The sequence below is a fragment of the Pelodiscus sinensis genome, chromosome 17, assembly GCF_052426305.1.
Source record: "Pelodiscus sinensis isolate ZL-2025 chromosome 17, ASM5242630v1, whole genome shotgun sequence".
Lineage (NCBI taxonomy): Eukaryota > Metazoa > Chordata > Testudines > Trionychidae > Pelodiscus > Pelodiscus sinensis.
Genome location: NC_143068.1, coordinates 35,449,854 through 35,467,529, shown reverse-complemented (window position 1 = coordinate 35,467,529; position 17,676 = coordinate 35,449,854). Strand labels below are relative to the sequence as shown.

Below are 17,676 nucleotides of genomic sequence, written 5' to 3'. Positions count from 1 at the left end.
TCCCGCTAATTGGGGTGAGTTCGTCACCCAGGCTGAGCCCACCACCGGTCCAGTATGACCCTGTGCTCCGGGCGCAGGGGCGAGCGGGGAGATGAAGGCAGGCACACACCCAGCACCCAGCACTCTGAACACGGAACAGACCCTACGGTTCCGATGCCTGCGTTAACAGAACTAGCGCACACGTGAGCCAGACGGATTCCTGCCACGTGTCTGTCACGGGTCCAGAGACGTGGGACTCTGCCATGTGCTAGACCTGGAGTGCCAGGGCCACGCTGTGACGCAGTGGGGGTACCTTGCTGGGTGCTAGGCTGGGGCTGTGGGGACCCCCACTGGCTGCTGTCTGTAGCACGGCCCAGCAGGACGGGGATGAGTCACTAGGCCAGGGTCTCTCAACCTGTCCGACCAGCTACCCCCAGGGAGAGGAACAAAGGAAGGGGGATGCCGCCCCTGGCAGGGGGCAGGGCTGGAAGTGAGTTAGTTTCTGTCTGGGAGCATGGAGGAGACAGCCTAGGGAAAGGGGCTGGAGTTTAGGGGCCCAGTCTCCCCATCTCAAGGGGGCTGAGGCATCCTCGGCCTGCCCTGTAACCAGATTCCATCTGTGCTGGGCTGTATCCTGGAGAAGCAGTAAACTCCCTCTGTTCTACTGGCTGGGGGAGTCTGTCCGTGCCACTACGGGGGTGCAGGAGACGTGAAAACCCCAACACGCCGTCACACACGCCAACCTGCCTTTAACATGAGAGCGGCCAGACCGGGTCAGACCAAAGGCCCATCTAGCCCAGAGTCCTGGCTGCTGACAGGGGCCACTGCCAGATTTTCCAGAGGGTGTGACCAGATCAGGGAATCCTCACGTGATCCCTCCCATCGCCCATTCCCAGCCTCTGGCAAACAGGGGCCAGGGACACCCCCCCGGCCCATCCCGGCTACTAGCCATTGCTGCACCTCTCCTCCGTGGATTTATCTAGCTCTTTTTTGAACCCTGTTAAAGTCCTGGTCTTCACAACATCCTCTGGCGAGGAGTTCCACAGGTTGACTGCACTGCATGAAGGAAAACTTCCTTGTGTTTGTTTTAAACCTGCTACCTGTTCAGTTTGTTTGGTGGCCCCTAGTTCCCCATCACGCGCTGAGCCGAGCTGGTTGCCACATGGCCAGGTTGTTCCCCTGTTGCTACATTTTGCGTTAGAACTGGCCGGCCCCTTCCGGAGACTGGTGGGAGCTGAAGCAACGGCTCCCTTCTCCTGCTGTCCAACGGAACAAACGGCTGCCCCGGGAGGGAGGCGGCTCTGTGCTGGGATGAGAGGGCAGCCCTTGGCCCTCCCGCGCCCCCGCTGCACACGCTGCACAGGCTGGTGTGTCCTGGCAGCCAGGGAGCGGGGCGCAGCCCAGTGGTAAAGCCCGACTCCCGGGCCGGGCGTCAGTGCTTTGCTTAACGTGCACGTTGGTGGGGGGGGATCGTGAGTTACCGTTTTAGCACCGCGTTCCTTCCTGGCGTTTTAGTCAATTTCACCATAAAATGCTGGAAAAAAGATCAGCCCTGGGGGAGGGGGATGCCCCCGCGCCCCTCATCCCTGCAGCAGCAGAGTCTGCGCTGCGGGGCGGGCCCGGCTCCCCATCCCAGCACTGCGGCTTGCAGCACCGCCCGGCCTGGCCTCTGCCACCATGCACAGACTGGCCAGACCCGGGTGATGCTGCCAGCCTGTGCCCGGCCAGGCAGGGAACCTCTGAGCTGCAGGCCGCTTCTGGCCCCTGCGGAATTTGATCCCGACTGCCGCAGATCTCCACGCGGCGGCCGGAAGCCATGAGCCTCGGTGCCCTGCGTGGGGCTGGAGCCACGGGCGCCCTCCCGTCCCACTGCAGGGGGAAGCTGGTCGGCTGTGGCACTGCCCCGAGGTGCAGCCATGGGCGAGCAGCGAAGCGCCGAGTCTGTGCCCTGCCCCCGCGGTCCCTGTTAGCCTGGGACCTGCCTGACCCTCACCCTAAGTAGAGCCCGGCCAGACCCCTCGCCTTCCACTCCCTCCTACGCCCTCCCCATGCCCAGACCCACCCCAGCCCCTGCCCTGAACTCGCCCCCACAGACAATGCCCTGGCAAAGCGTGAACCCACAGCCCCACGTCAGAACCCCCTCCTGCACCCCAACCCACCTGCCAGCCTGGGCCCCTCCTGTACCCCAACCCCCCTGCCAGCCTGGGCCCCCTCCTGCACCCCAACCCCCCTGCCAGCCTGGGCCCCTCCTGCACCCCAACCCCCCTGCCAGCCCTGAGCCCCTCCTACACCCCAACCCCCTGCCAGCCTGGGCCCCTCCTGCACCCCAACCCCTCTGCCAGCCCTGAGCCCCCTCCTGCATCCCAACCCCCCTGCCAGCCCTGAGCCCCCTCCTGCACCCCAACCCACCTGCCAGCCCAGAGCCCCCTCCTGCACCCCAACCCCCCTGCCAGCCCTGAGCCCCCTCCTGCACCCAAACCCACCTGCCAGCCCAGAGCCCCCTCCTGCACCCCAACCCCCCTGCCAGCCCTGAGCCCCCTCCTGCACCCCAACCCACCTGCCAGCCCAGAGCCCCCTCCTGCACCCCAACCCACCTCCCAGCCCTGAGCCCCCTTGTGACGGACCGGGCCGTGTCTGGGCACAGCTGAGGGCCTCCACTCAGGGCGAATCGCTCCAATCCGGGGCTCCTTACAGCCCCCGACTGGTGACCTCTCCACACAGGCCACACACCAGTCCCACAGAGCGCTTCAGCTGCCTGCCTGAAGCCTCCCGAGCAAAACCCCTCTGGCACCCCAGCAATATCCGTGCCCCAGATGGCCCCGGGCCTCATATACAGGTGGGGGGTCTTAGCACCCAATCCCACCTACCCCGAACAAGTTCTGTCCGGTTCCAAGAAACCAGCCACAGATCCCTGGTCAATTTATCCTCTGGATCTTACCCACAAATCACGCTGGGCCAATCCTTTAGAATCTATATCTAAAGGTTTATTATCACAAGAAAGAAAAGCAGGAGAGCAAGTTTGTTAAAGTACAGTACGTTACATGCATCGAATCTCCCAGTTCTCGATGCAGGCTCTAGCAGAGATGTTACAGCTGCTGGTTTAAAAGTCCTTGTTGCGCATCCTAGCACCAGGATGGGTTCACAGGTCTTCCTGGCTCTTCAATCCCTGCAGTGCTGCCTCTGGGATGAAGTGCTGAGCTGAGAACAAAATGGCATCGACCGCATGGCCTCTTTATACCTCCTTCCTGGCCTCTTCTGGTCTCAGTCGGTCACCTGGTCCTCAGCCTCTCTCTGCTGGCAGCTCTTAGGTCTCCGCCCTCCTGCTTTAGGTGTGTCTTTGGCCCATCAAGTGCCATTGTCCCACAGGGCCTGGCTAATCAGCCTGTCCATAGCAATGCTTAACCGCATTCACAGAAATATTCAGCTTCCACACAGATTACAGATTCCTACCTACACACACAGGGTATGTCTACACTACCCCGCTAGTTCGAACTAGCGGGGTAATGTATGCATACCGCACTTGCTAATGAAGCCCGGGATTTGAATTTCCCGGGCTTCATTAGCATAAGCGGGGAGCCGCCATTTTTAAATCCCCGCTGCTTCGAACCCCGTGTAGCGCGGCTACACGGGGCTCGAACTAGGTAGTTCGGACTAGGGTGCCTATTCCGAACTACCGGTACACCTCGTTTCACGAGGAGTACCGGTAGTTCGGAATAGGACCCTAGTCCGAACTACCTAGTTCGAGCCCCGTGTAGCCGCGCTACACGGGGTTCGAAGCAGCGGGGATTTAAAAATGGCGGCTCCCCGCTTATGCTAATGAAGCCCGGGAAATTCAAATCCCGGGCTTCATTAGCAAGTGCGGTATGCATACATTACCCCGCTAGTTCGAACTAGCGGGGTAGTGTAGACATACCCAGAGACATTATACACTCACATAACTAGCGTACACAGGATCAGCAAACAACAAGCTCCCATTCAATACCCCACATGGTCCCTTTTTATACCATTGTTGGGGCCAACATCCCCACCTATGGGTGCAGCCATGATCTGGCTGCTTCCCTCAAATTCCAGTAACGTGACACCCCTCCTGCACCCCAATCCACCTCCCAGCCCTGAGCCCTCTCCAGCACCCAACCCACCTGCCAGCCCTTTGACTTGGTTCTTGAGCCAAGGTGACACCTTTTTGCTTCTCTTATTATGTTTTTTAAATTAGGGTTTACATTTAATTTGAGTCTCTATTTTAGTGTCTTTAAAAAGTTTCCATGAAGCTTGTAAGGATGTCACTTACGGTACTGTACCTTTTCATTTCTGTTCACTAATCTCCTGATGTTTGTGCTGTCCCTTTTTCTGCAATTCATACTCCAGTGTTGGGCTGCTGTGGTGTTTTCCCTGCCAGAGGGAAGATAAACGTAATTCTATTATGGTCACTATTACAAAGTGGCCCAGCTATAGTCACCTCTTGGACCAGATCCTGCACTCTACTTAGGATTAAATCAAGAATGGCCTCTCCTCTTGTGGGTTCCAGAACCAGCTGCCCCAAGAAGCAGCCATTTAAGGTGTTAAGAAGCTATAGCTCTGCATCCCGTCCGGAGGTGCCTTGTCAGTGTGGAGATAGCTGAAATCTTACACCTTGGTATGACTGTCCCATTGATTTTCCTCATTCCACCAAGTTTCTGTGTTGTGTGCTCTGTCAATTTCCCCCTTTAACACAAGTCACTCTAGTTCACCCATCTTCTTATTTGTTCTTTTAGCGTTTGTGTATGAACACTAGATGTCCTTTTCACTTTTTAGCTGTCTGCCACTCCAAGATGTGATTGAAAGGGACTGTTTCTCTTCACATCTTACCTGTATTTTATCATATTTATCCTCTCCTCTTTAGTAGGGCAGAGAGAATCTCTAGGAATAGACTCGCCCCTAAGGGATGTCTCTGTCCAATCCATGTGCTCCTCTGCACCTCTTGGTTTCTCCCAACCCTTAGTTTAAAAACTGCTCTAACAGCCTTAAGTACCAGCACTCTGGTTCCATTCTGGTTTAGGTGGATACCCGTCTATACCCCTCCTTTCCCCAAAGTTCCCCCAACTCCTAGTAGATCTGAGCCCCTCCTCTCTACACCATCATCTCATCCTCGCATTGAGACCCCACAGCTGGGCCTGCCTACCCGGCCCTGTGCGTGAAACTGGAAGCATTGCAGAGAATGCCACCGTAGAGATCCTGGATTTCAATCTCTCACCTCACAGCCTCAGTTTGGCCTGCAGAACCTCTCCCCTCTCCTCCCCTGTGTCACTGGTACCCACACCTACCACCACCACCGGCTCCTCCCTAGCACTACACACAAGTCTGTCTAGATGTGGTTCTTTTGCTCACCGCAAACCCAGCTGTCTGCGTCTCTAATGATTAGATACCCTGTTAGGAACACCTGTTTCCTCCTAACAACGGGAGTTCCCTCCCTTGGAGAGAGAGCCTCAGTGCAAGGTTTCAACTGCAGGGAGGTCCCCACATCTGGATCATTTCCCTCTGCTCCCAATGGGTGTTCTCATTCCCTGAGCCTTTCCCCCTCCTCAACAGCGCAGGGGCAGCTGACCGGAGATGGGACCGTTCTACGGTGTCCTAGAAAATCTATGTACCTCTCCCTCCACTAGCTCCTCCAGAGGGCCAGGGGCTCCAAGGCTGGACAGGCCAAAGGCCTGTGGGGGAAACTGAGGCCGAGTTGCTGCATCTGCCATAAGGGGGCGCGCTGAGGTGGCAATGTTGCATCTCGGCCCTAGAAAGCCCCTGGACAAGAGACGCACCATTTGTCTACAAGGGCCTGGAATGGGATTGTGCAGCTGCTCATAGGCTGCCTTAGTTCGGGGCCCTGGGGCTGTTCTCGGGTGGGGGCGGCTCTGGAGGCCTTGTCTACACTTAGGCAGAAGTTCCAATTCAGATCCACAACTCCAGCTAATTACATTCATTGTGTAGCTGGAGTCAGCGTGTCTTAACTCGAACTTCCGCGACGTCTCCACCGTGGGAGGCCAACAGGAGCAAACTCTCTCGTCGGCTTCGAATCATGGAATCAAAGAATCACAGAAGACCAGCACTGGAAGGGACCCTGAGAGCACCGAGTCCAGTCCCCTGCCCTCCCGGCAGGACCAAGCACCGTCTAGACCAGTGGTCCTCATCGCGGTGCCCGCGGGCGCCATGGCGCCCCCGGGCCATTTCTGTGCGCCCACCGAGTGTTCGGAGCCGGCCCTGCTCCTGTCCCCGGGCGCGTGGAACAGGGGCTGTGCTGGCCCCAGGCGTGCGGCGTTGGGCGTCCCAACCACTGGGCACGTGGCACAGGAGGGGCGCTGGCCGTAGGCGTGTGACGCATAGGCACTGCCAGCTCCTGCGCGCAGCATATGGGCGTCCCCAGGGGCCACATGGCGCTGCGAGTCGGGCAGGGCTGGGAGCTGCGAGTCGGCAGTGAAAGGGCAGAGGCGGGTTCATGCATCACACGTTTATTGAGAGAAAAGGTTCTTTGCCAGCGCAGTGGCCTGGGCTGAGCTGGCCAGAGAGGGACACACCCCGAAGCTGCAGCACCAGCTCCTGGCTCCCTGGCCGGGGCCCCAGAGTCAGGACACGGAGCAGTCCCTCAGCAGGGCACCCCAAAGTGGCTAATGGAAGGGGGAGGGGCAGGCTTAGGAGAGCAGCTACCGGAAGGGGAGAGCGACTGGGTGAGGAGCATCCTCCCCAGCCCGATCCGTAGCAGAAGGACCCTCAGCCTGGCCCCGGCGTCAGGCAGGTTGGATGGGGAGGCCAGCAGAGAGGTCCCAGGTCCCCTAGGCCTGGGGCAGAGGTGGGAACTTATGCCCTAGAGAGGAAGAAGGGACATGAGTTAGAGACGGGGCAGGGAATCGATGGCTGAGGCTGCCGCTTGCATGGATCCGGCTCACGAGGCTCGGGGCTCCCCCTTCCCCACAGAGGGTGAGCCGGCTCTGGCACTCCAGCCACATGGGGCTGAGGTTCAGGGTCCCCCGCCCGGCATGGCTGGGGCACCTGCACTGGCTCCCTATGGCTGGGGGGACGGAGCTCCAAGCATCACAGGACACGTCCAGGCAAGCTGTGCCGCACCCATCCCACGCGCTCTGCCGGCCGGGGAAGGAAGTGGCTCTGTGCCACTCCATGGTCCGTGCTGGCGTGCGGGGTCCACCCCCATCGCTCCCATTGGCCAGGACTCCCAGCCAATAGGAGTGGCAGGTGTGGTGCTTGCCAGCGCAGGGTGGCCTGGAGTCACCTTTGACCCCCTGGGAGCTGTGCCAGGTACGCGCCCCATCCCCTCCCATCCTGACCCGATGCCCCCAACCCCTTTCCACAACCCCCTCCTGCCAGACCCCACCTCAGCCCACTTCTGCACTCCCCTGCCTGCCTACACCCTCAGCCAGCTCCTGCATGCTGCCTCCCCACCCTGTTCCTGCACCCCCATCCTGTTCCTGCACCCCCACCTGCCCCCAGACCCTGTAGCACCACCCTGCTCCTGCACCCCACTTCCACCTTGGACCCCTTATCCATATTCTACTCCCCAGCACCTCCTCCCAGTCACTGAATGCCTCATTTCTGAGCCCACCCCAGAGCCTAGAGGAGCCCCACAAAATCTACTAGCCCTGGGCCAGCAGAAGAGCGTGACATCAGAGCTGGGGCTCCTAAAGCCTTCGTTCTAGAGTCTGGCCGACCCAGCTCTGTTGCTCAGCGACGTTACACCGGAGTAGCCTGAGAGCCGTTCCCTAGCACGGCATGCAGCTTCCCTGCTGCCCGGCTGCACCTTCCAGCCATTGGTTCTCTGGGATACGCTGGCCCCTTTCAGACCCCTTTGTCCGACCGCAGGGCCGGGTGCCCAGAGCAGAAAGGGAGCCCCCCTCAGCCCTGCAGCCCCTCTGGACTCCTACCGGCCTGACAGCGCCTAGTCTGGCTGAGGTGGCTGCTGCGGACGGGGCCCGATGGTGGGAGACTCCTGGCAAATCCGGGAGTTGGGGCTTCCCCAGGGAGCGGCTTCCTGCCACCCGGCTGAAGGGGATGGCTGATGGGAAACTGCCCAGAGCGGGAGCAGAGCGTGCGCCAGGAGGGGCAGGAATGGCGGCGTCAGCGCAGGGCAGTTCCCGGGAGCGCAAGGAGCCCCGACAGAGCCCCCTGGTGTCCCAGCAGGACCCCCGACTGATCATCCCCGGGATGCTCACAGGGGTAGTTTGATTTCCAGCTGGGTGGATGGGTCCAGCCAGGCCCAGGGGGCTGTGAGCGGGAGGCAAATTCTGCCTGGGCTTGCAGGGCTGGCCCCGCTGTGGGGTCACAGCTGGCTCCTGGGGCCTGGGGCCTGGGGCCTGTCCTGGGGCAGGGTCTTGCCCAGGGATCCGAGTCTCACCTCTGGTTATAGGTCGCTTGCAGACCTGGCCACACCCCTTACTGCAGCACTTTTCCCTTGCAGGACAGGACTCGTCTCCATCGCAGCCCATCTCACAGGTTCCTGGGCCGATGTGAATGGGGCAGAGCCCAGGTTTCACTGCAATACAGACAGGCCCAGGCAATTAAGCTGTGTCCTAAAAATGCCCTGACAGTGCCCCCCCCTCGCTGCCCAGCTTCCGCCGAGGGGGGGCAGGGTCGGCAGCTTTTGGAGAGGTCGATGGTGCCCAGAATGCCCGGAGCCTGCCCTCCACCCCCATCCCACCTCCTCCTTCCCGCCCTCACCGCAGGCTTTGGGAAGGAGTGTGGTGGGGGCAGAGCCGCGGGGCGCAGACACGTCCGTACATGGGACACTCACCCCTACCTGGCTCTGGCTGCGCTGCACGTCCAGCGCCCCAGAGCTGGTGTGGGCGTCTCTGTGAGCTCAGAAACACCCCCAACTTCCCAGGGCGAGAGAATGTGGCTTTTAGCTCCCCCAGCCGGCCTCCTGCCCCCCAGGCCAAGCCCATCCCGGACTGGATCCCAAACCCAAACATCCTGGACCTAGCCCCTTCCCTGAAGCCCCGCCCACTGCCCCCTCTGCCTGCTTCATCCCCCTCGCGTCCTTCCCCACCCTCCCTCACTTTCTCCTGGCTGGGGTGGGGGTTCCTATGTGGAACACGGTGCAAGGGCAGAGGGGTTCAGACTGTGGGTGGGGGCTCCAAGCAGAGGCTGGGCAAGGGATTGGGGGACAGGTGGGGATGCAGGATGTTGGCTCTGGGAAGGAAGGTCTCAGGGCTGGGTCAGGGGTTCTGGGTGTGGCAGGGGGGTTAGGGCACCAGGTCGACGAGGGGCTCAGGGCTGGGGCAGGGGGCTGGGGTGAGCACGAGGCAAATTCTGCCTGGGCTGCAGGGCTGGCCCCTCTGTGGAGTCAAGGCTGGCTCCTGGGGCCAGGTGCCTGTCCTGGGGCTGGGTCTTGCCCAGGGATCCGGGTCTCACCTCTGGGTACTGGTCGCATGCACTCGTGTCCGCACCCGTTACTGCAGCACTTTTGCCATGGAGGACAGGAATCATCTTCTCGGCATCTCTCCACACAGGCCCCCTGGCCCGTGGGTGTGGGGCAGGTCCCAGGTCTCCCTGCAATACAGACAGGCCCGGGCAGGGAAGCCGTGTCCCAAAGCTGCCCTGACTGTGCCCCCCCTCACTGCCCAGCTTCCGCCGAGGATGCCCAGCACCTGCGCCCCTCCCCCATCCAACCTCCTCCATCCTGCCCCCGCCACAGGCTTTGGGAAGGAGTGTGGTGGGGCAGAGCCACGGGGCGCAGACACGTCCGTACGTGGGACACTCAGCCCTACCAGGCTCTGGCTGCGCTGCACATCCAGCACCCCACAGCTGGTTTGGGCCTGTGCGAGCTCGGAACCACCCCCAGCTCCACAGATGAGAGAACGTGGCTCTTAGCTCCCCCAGCCGGCCTCCTGCCCCCCAGGCCAAGCCTATCCCGGACTGGAGCCCAAACCCAAACACTCTGGACCCAGCCCCTTCCCTGAAGCCCCGCCCACTGCCCCCTCTGCCTCCTTGTTCCCTGTCGCTTCTTCCCCCACCCTCTCTCTCTTTCCCTGGGATGGGGTAGGAGGTTCCAATGTGGGACGGGGTGCGGGCTCTGGGCGAGGTGTTACATTATTGGATTTTAGGGAAGCAGCCAGATCACTGCTGCACCCATGGGGGAGGGTTGTTTGCCGCAAAAGTGGTAAAAGGGGGCCATGTGAGGTGTCAATTGAAAGCTTGCCTTCTACTGACTCTGTACATGCTCTTCATATACCTGTGTGATGTCTGTGCGTGGAGTTATGAAGATGTGCTCTGGGTCGATGCTGAAAGATTCTCTGTCTGAGGCAGAGCAATGGGCCGGGAATGTTTGCCCATGGACATGGTAATGAGCAAAGCTCCCGGGAACAATGGGCCTCTGGAGGCCAAAGACACACCTGGCCACTGGCCATGTGACTCCCTCCAGCTTGGACGAAGGCAGGAGGGGGTATAAGTAGGCCATGTGGCCAACTCCATGTTGTCTTCAGATCAGCTTCTGACCCCAGATGCGGCCTCGCAGGGAATCATGAGGCGGAAAGAACTGTGGACCCATCCTGGCATAGGATGTACAACAAGGGCTTTTAAGCCACAGCTATAACATCTCTGCTGGAGCCTGTATTGAGAACTGAGAGATTCGATGCATGTAACGTACGATACTTTAGCAACCTCACTCTCAGGCTTTACTTTCTCGTAGTAATAAACCTTTAGATGGTAGATTGGCTCAACGTGATTTGTACGATCCAGAGTATAAATTTACCTGGGACCTGTGGCTGGTTTCTTGGAACCGGACAGACCTTGTTCGGGGTAGGTGGGATTGGGTTCTAACCCCCCCCCCAACCTGTGTATGACGCCCGCGGCCATCTGGGGCACGGATATTGCTGGGGTGTCGGAGATCTTTTGCTAGTGAGGCTTCAGGCAGGCTGCTGAAGCGCTCTGTGGGACTGGTGTGTGGCCTGTTTGGGAAGGTTTCCAATCTGGGGGCTGTAAGGAGCCCGAAATTTGAGCAATTCGCCCTGAGTGGATGCCCTCAGCTGTGCCCAGCCCCGGCCCGGTCCGTCACACGAGGACAGAGGGGATCAGACTGTGGGTGGGGGCTCCAAGCAGAGGCTGGGCAGAGGGACAGGTGGGGGTACAGGCTGTGGGCTCTGGGAGGGAGATCGGGGAAGAAAGGACTCAGGGCTGGGGCAGGGGTTCTGGGTGTGGCAGGGGGGTTATGGTGCCAGCTCCGGGAGGGGCTCAGGGCTGGGGCTGGGCTGAGAAAAGGGGTGAGCTTCCCTCGGGCGGTTCCCAATCGGCGGCGTTACGGGCTAAGGCTGCCCCCTGCCTGCCCTGGTCCCCCAGCACTTCTGGGAGTGGCTGGCACTTGCTGCAACCCTGGGGCTGCGCCCCCCTGCAGCTCCCCTGGCCGCAGTGCCCCCTGCCTAGCCACTTAGAGCTGCGGAGCCGGTGTGGGGGCGGGCGGCAGGACAGGGCCCCGCAGCTCTCCCAGGGGCCGAAGAGAAGGGCCCCGGCCGGGCGCGGTGCCAGGCCAGAGCAGACTGGGAGCCCCCCTCAGCTCTGCGGCCCCGCGGGACTCCTAGCGGCCAGACAGCGCCCAGTTTGGCTGCGGAGGCTACTGCAGGACGGGGCCCGATGGCGGGAGACTCCTGGCAAATCCAGGAGTTTGGACTTCGGCAGGGAGCGGCTTCCTGCCACCCGGCCAGAGGGGACAGCTGATGGGAAACTGCCCAGAGCGGGAGCAGAGCGTGCGCCAGGAGGGGCGGGAATGGCGCGGTCAGCGCGGGGCAGTTCCCGGGAGCACGGGGAGCCCCGACAGAGCCCCCTGGTGTCCCAGCAGGACCCCCGACTGATCCTCCCCAGGATGCTCATGGGGGTAGTTTGATTTCCAGCTGGGGGGTGGGTCCAGCCAGGCCGAGGGGTCTCTGAGTGGGAGGCAAATTCTGCCTGGGGTTGCAGGACTGGCCTCTCTGTGGGGTCACGGCTGGCTCCTGGGGCCTGGTGCCAGTCCTGGGGCAGGGTCTTGCCCAGGGATCCGGGTCTCACCTCTGGTTGTAGGTCGCTCGCAGACCTGGCCACACCCGTTACTGCAGCACTTTTCCCTTGCAGGACAGGACTCGTCTCCATCGCAGCCCATCTCACAGGTCCCTGTACCGATGTGAATGGGGCAGAGCCCAGGTTTCACTGCAATACAGACAGGCCCGGGCAGGGAAACCATGTCCTAAAGCTGCCCTGACAGTGCCCCCCCCCTCGCTGCCCAGCTTCCGCCGAGGGGGGGCAGGGTCGGCAGCTTTTGGAGAGGTCGATGGTGCCCAGAATGCCCGGAGCCTGCCCCCCTCCTCCATCCAACCTCCTCCATCCCGCCCCCACCACAGGCTTTGGGAAGGAGTGTGGTGGGGGCAGAGCCGCGGGGCGCAGACACGTCCATACGTGGGACACTCAGCCCTGCTGGGCCCTGGCTGCGCTGCACGTCCAGCACCCCAGAGCTGGTGTGGGTGTCTCTGTGAGCTCAGAAACACCCCCAGCTCCCCATGGTGAGAGAACGTGGCTCTTAGCTCCCCCAGTCGGCCTCCTGCCCCCCAGGCCAAGCCTATCCCGGACTGGAGCCCAAACCCAAACATCCTGGACCCAGCCCCTTCCCTGAAGCCCCGCCCACTGCCCCCTCTGCCTGCTTCATTCCCCTCGCGTCCTTCCCCACCCTCCCTCACTTTCTCCTGGCTGGGGTGGGGGTTCCTATGTGGAACACGGTGCGGGCTCCGAGCGAGGGCAGAGGGGTTCAGACTGTGGGTGGGGGCTCCAAGCAGTGGCTGGGTAACTGATTGGGGGACAGGTGGGGGTGCAGGATGTTGGCTCTGGGAAGGAAGGTCTCAGGGCTGGGTCAGGGGTTCTGGGTGTGGCAGGGGGGTTAGGGCGCCAGCTCGAGGAGGGGCTCAGGGCTGGGGCAGGAGGCTGGGGTGAGCAGGAGGCAAATTCTGCCTGGGGTTGCAGGGCTGACCCCTCTGTGGGGTCACGGCTGGCTCCTGGGGCCAGGTGCCTGTCCTGGGGCTGGGGCTGGGTCTTGCCCAGGGCTCCAGGTCTCACCTCTGGGTATCGGTTGCTTACACTCGTGTCCGCACCCGTTACTGCAGCACTTTTGCCATGGAGGACAGGAATCATCTCCTCGGCATCTCTCCACACAGGCCCCCTGGCCCGTGGGTGTGGGGCAGGTCCCAGGTCTCTCTGCAATACAGACAGGCCCGGGCAGGGAAGCCGTGTCCCAAAGCTGCCCTGACTGCGCCCCCCCCTCGCTGCCCAGCTTCCGCTGAGGATACCCAGAACCTGCGCCCCTCCCCCATCCAACCTCCTCCATCCCGCCCCCGTCACAGGCTTTGGGAAGGAGTGTGGTGGGGCAGAGCTGTGGGGCGCAGACACGTCCGTACGTGGGACACTCAGCCATACCGGGCTCCGGCTGCGCTGCACATCCAGCACCCCATAGCTGGCATTGGCGTGTGCGAACTCGGAACCACCCCCAGCTCCCCAGGGTGAGAGAACGTGGCTCTTAGCTCCCCCAGCCGGCCTCCTGCCCCCCAGGCCAGGTCTATCCCTGGCTGGAGCACAAACCCAAACACTCTGGACCCAGCCCCTTCCCCAAAGCCCCACCCACTGCACCCTCTACCTGCTTGATCCCCGTCGCTTCCTCCCCCACCGTCTCTCTCTTTCCCTGGGATGGGGTAGGAGGTTCCAATGTGGGACGGGTGCGGGCTCTGGGCGAGGTGTTACATTATTGGATTTTAGGGAAGCAGCCAGATCACTGCTGCACCCATGGGGGGGGGGCGTTCTTTGCCCCAAAAGTGGTACAAAGGGGGCCATGTGAGGTGTCAATTGAAAGCTTGCCTTCTACTGACTCTGTACATGCTCTTCATATACCTGTGTGATGTCTGTGCGTGGAGTTATGAAGATGTGCTCTGGGTCGATGCTGAAAGATTCTCTGTCTGAGGCAGAGCAATGGGCCGGGAATGTTTGCCCATGGACATGGTAATGAGCAAAGCTCCCGGGAACAATGGGCCTCTGGAGGCCAAAGACACACCTGGCCACTGGCCATGTGACTCCCTCCAGCTTGGAAGAAGCCAGGAGGGGGTGTATATAGACCATGTGGCCAACTCCATGTTGTCTTCAGATCAGCTTCTGACCCCAGATGCGGCCTCGCAGGGAATCACGAGGCGGAAAGAACTGTGGACCCATCCTGGCATAGAATGTGCAACAAGGACTTTTAAGCCAGCTGCTGGAGCCTGCATTGAGACTGGGAGATTCGGTGCATGTAATGTATGATAATTTATCAACCTCACTCTCAGGCTTTACTTTCTCGTAAAAATAAACCTTTAGATGGTAGATGCTAAAGGATTGGCCCAGCGTGATTTGGGGGTAAGGTCCAGAGGGTAAATTGACCAGGGATCTGTGGCTGGTTTCTTGGAACCGGACAGGACTTGTTCGGGGTAGGTGGGATTGGGTGCTAGGACCCCCCACCTGTGTATGAGGCCCGGGGCCATCTGGGGCATGGATATTGCTGGGGTGTCGGAGGGGTTTTGCTCGTGAGGCTTCAGGCAGGCAGCTGAAGCGCTTTGTGGGACTGGTTTGTGGCCTGTTTCGAGAGGTCTCTAGTCTGGGGGCTGTAAGGAGCCCGAAATTTGAGCAATTCGCCCTGAGTGGATGCCCTCAGCTGTGCCCAGACACGGCCCGGTCTGTCACACGAAGGCAGTGGGGTTCAGACTGTGGGAGGGGGCTCCAAGCAGAGGCTGGGCAGAGGGTTGGGGGACAAGTGGGGGTGCAGGCTGTGGGCTCTGGGAGGGAGATCGGGGAAGGAAGGACTCAGGGCTGGGGCAGGGGTTCTGGGTGAGGCAGGGGGTTATAGTGCCAGCTCCGGGAGAGGCTCAGGTCTGGGGCTGGGCTGAGAAAAGGGGTGAGCTTCCCTCGGGCGGTTCCCAATCGGCGGTGTTACGGGCTAAGGCCGCCCCCTGCCTGCCCTGGTCCCCCAGCACTTCTGGGAGTGGCTGGCACATGCTGCAACCCTGGGGCTGCGCCCTCCTGCAGCTCCCCTGGCCGCAGTGCCCCCTGCCTAGCCACTTAGAGCTGCGGAGCCGGTGTGGGGGCGGGTGGCAGGACAGGGACCCGCAGCTTTCTCAGGGGCCGCAGACATGGGCTCTGGACAGGAGCGGTGCCAGGCCAGAGCAGACAGGGAGCCCCGCTCAGCCCTGTGGTCCTGCGGGATTCCTAGCGTCCTCACAGTACCCAGTTTGGCTGCGGTGGCTGCTGGGGGACGGAGCCCGATGGCGGGAGACTCCTGGTAAAATGGGAAAATTGGGCTTCCCAAGAAAGCGGCTTCCTGCCGTCCAGGCCGCAGGGGACAGCTGATGGGAAACTGCCCAGAGCGGGAGCAGAGCGTGCGCCAGGAGGGGCGGGAATGGCGCGGTCAGCGCAGGGCAGTTCCCGGGAGCACGGGGAGCCCCGACAGAGCCCCCTGGTGTCCCAGCAGGACCCCCGACTGATCCTCCCCAGGATGCTCACGGGGGTACTTTGATTTCCAGCGTGGGGGAGGGGCGGGTCCAAACAGGCCCAGGGGTCTCTGAGCGGGAGGCAAATTCTGCCTGGGCTTGCAGGGCTGGCCCCTCTGTGGGGTCACGGCTGGGGCCTGGGGCCAGGTGCCTGTCCTGGGGCTGGGTCTTGCCCAGGGATCCGGGTCTCACCTCTGGGTATCACTCCTCTGCACACATGGCCACACCCGTTACTGCAGCACTTTTGCCCTGGAGGACAGGACTCGTCTCCGTTGCACATCTCCACACAGAGTCCCGGGCCTTTGACCGTGGGGCAGACCCCAGGTCTCCCTGCAATGCAGAGCAGGCACGAGGCCGTCAGTCTAGTGTCCTAACCCCGCCCTGGCTCCGTCCCCCCCAGCTGCACAGCTTCTGCCTAGGACAGGCCTCTGCCCGCCTGGCGTCCTGCTCCGCAGGGAGAGACCCGGTGCCCAGAGCGTCCACCCGCCGGGCGAGACTCTGCCCCCCCGTCCCTTCCCCCGCAGCGGGACCCTGCTGCTGAGCCTGCACGAGGTGGGAGGGCTGCTGGGCTCGGCGGGTCAGCCCCTGGCCGACCTCACCCGGCACCGACAAGGAGGTGGGAGCCGTGGGCGCCCTGAGAGAGGAGGGTCATAGTGTCTAGTGGGGAGAGCCCTGCCCGGCCCCCTCTCCTCCCACCTGCACTGGCCAGGCCCCGGCCAGGAGGCCCCCTGCTCACCAGGGCAGCCCCACCACCCCACAGAACAGAGCAGGGCAGGGGAGGGCGCTGCCGCGGCACCCTGGGCTGGGCGGGCCAGCGGCTCCTCTCTGCTGACCCCGCGCTCTCCACTCACGTCCAGCCGCAGGCGGCAGCTCGGCCCAGAGGGCCAGGAGCCCCAGGAGGAGGAAGATGGTCCCTGACTTCATGCTGCTGCCAGGAGCCAGGTCTCTGCCCAGCGCTGAGCCGGGCTGGGATTTATACCCTGCCCAGGTGGGGGAGGGCGGGGCTGGCTCACAGCTCAACAACAGGGACCTAATCTCCTCCTGACCTGTTTCTCCACAGAACCCGTCTCCTGGCCCCCAGGGGCAGGCCCCTCCCCTCTGGGCAGGGCCGGCTGTTGAGAAATCCCCTTGGAAGGCGGGGAGCAAAAAGTTGTTCGTGGGCAGCAAACGCCCAGGCCGTGCGGGATGGGATCCCGGAGCGGGAGGCGGCAGCACACACACGTGCAGCAGCTCAGTGGGGCCTGCCCCTGGCCATGCTCTGCCCAGCACCAGAGCATGTAAATGCCCCCTGGGGTGGGCTGGTGCCTGGATTGGCAGCTCAGATCCACCGGCTCCGTCCACACTTGGTGCTCGAGGGGCGATGCCGGCTCGTTGGACAGGCCTCACCCAGCTCGTGAGACAAGAACCGTGGTGGGGCTGTGGTGAGGGGTGACATGGGCGCGCTGACCCGGGGACACAGCCACGGCCCTAACCGGGGCCTCACCCCTACCGGGCTCCGGCTGCGCTGCACGTCCAGCACCCCAGAGCTGGCGTGCGCATGTGAGAGAGCTGGGAACCACCCCCAGCTCCACGTGAGAGAGAACGTGGGTCCTCAGCTCCCCCGGCCGGCCTCCTGCCCCCCAGGCCGGGCCTATCCCCAGCTGGAGCCCATGGACTGTTTGGCTCAGGGGCTGGAGCGTCTCGTGCTATATGTGCACAATGCCGTGTGTGGCAGCCGAGAGGGAAGCAACTCAGGGTGGGGGGGAGGCACCTTTCTCCCCCGATCAGTCGCTCTGCCTGGAGGGCAGTGCTGCCAATGGTCGAATCACACAAACCCAAACAGCCTAGACCCGCCCTCTTCTGCCAGGCCCATCCTGCTCCCTCCTGCCCCTACCTCCATCGCTTGCTCTCCCCCACCCTCCCTCACTTCCCCCGGGCTGCAGAAGTGTGACCAGGGGGTGCTGCCATCAGCCGCAACAGCGATGCACAGTGGGTAGCTATCCCATCATTCCTACTGCCCTTCACCTTCCCAGTGCCCAATAGGACCCAAACCGTGCAGCGGCTGGTTCGGGGTGCACGTCATCAGCGTCCTGTAACGCACTGTGGAAGCACGCAGCACTGGACCGCTACCGGTCAGTTGGAATCAGCCCACAGTGGGGCAATCTATGGGGTGGGAGCCGGGGGGGTTGCTGTGATGCAGGTAGCCAAGGCGCTCCCTCTGGGG

General features: G+C 62.1%; 1 protein-coding gene across 5 annotated transcripts in view; it reads right to left on the bottom strand.

The window, feature by feature from the left end:
• Positions 1-16,542, bottom strand: part of LOC112546280 (uncharacterized) — a 28,543-nt gene extending 12,001 nt beyond the window's left edge. The window contains exons 1-7 of one of the 5 annotated variants that reach the window (XM_089769782.1): positions 16,325-16,532; positions 15,666-15,803; positions 13,027-13,164; positions 11,992-12,129; positions 9,367-9,504; positions 8,351-8,488; positions 6,440-6,808 (exon numbers count right to left, since the gene is read on the bottom strand). In XM_089769782.1, coding sequence (XP_089625908.1) covers positions 6,777-6,808; positions 8,351-8,488; positions 9,367-9,504; positions 11,992-12,129; positions 13,027-13,164; positions 15,666-15,803; positions 16,325-16,397 — 795 coding nt within the window. In that variant the 5' untranslated portion in view covers positions 16,398-16,532 and the 3' untranslated portion in view covers positions 6,440-6,776. Of the gene's footprint in view, positions 1-6,439; positions 6,809-8,350; positions 8,489-9,366; positions 9,505-11,991; positions 12,130-13,026; positions 13,165-15,665; positions 15,804-16,324 lie in introns of those variants that run through there. The other 4 variants (XM_089769783.1, XM_089769780.1, XM_089769781.1 and 1 more) reach the window with 4 other exon arrangements.
• Positions 16,543-17,676: the final 1,134 nt, after the last annotated feature.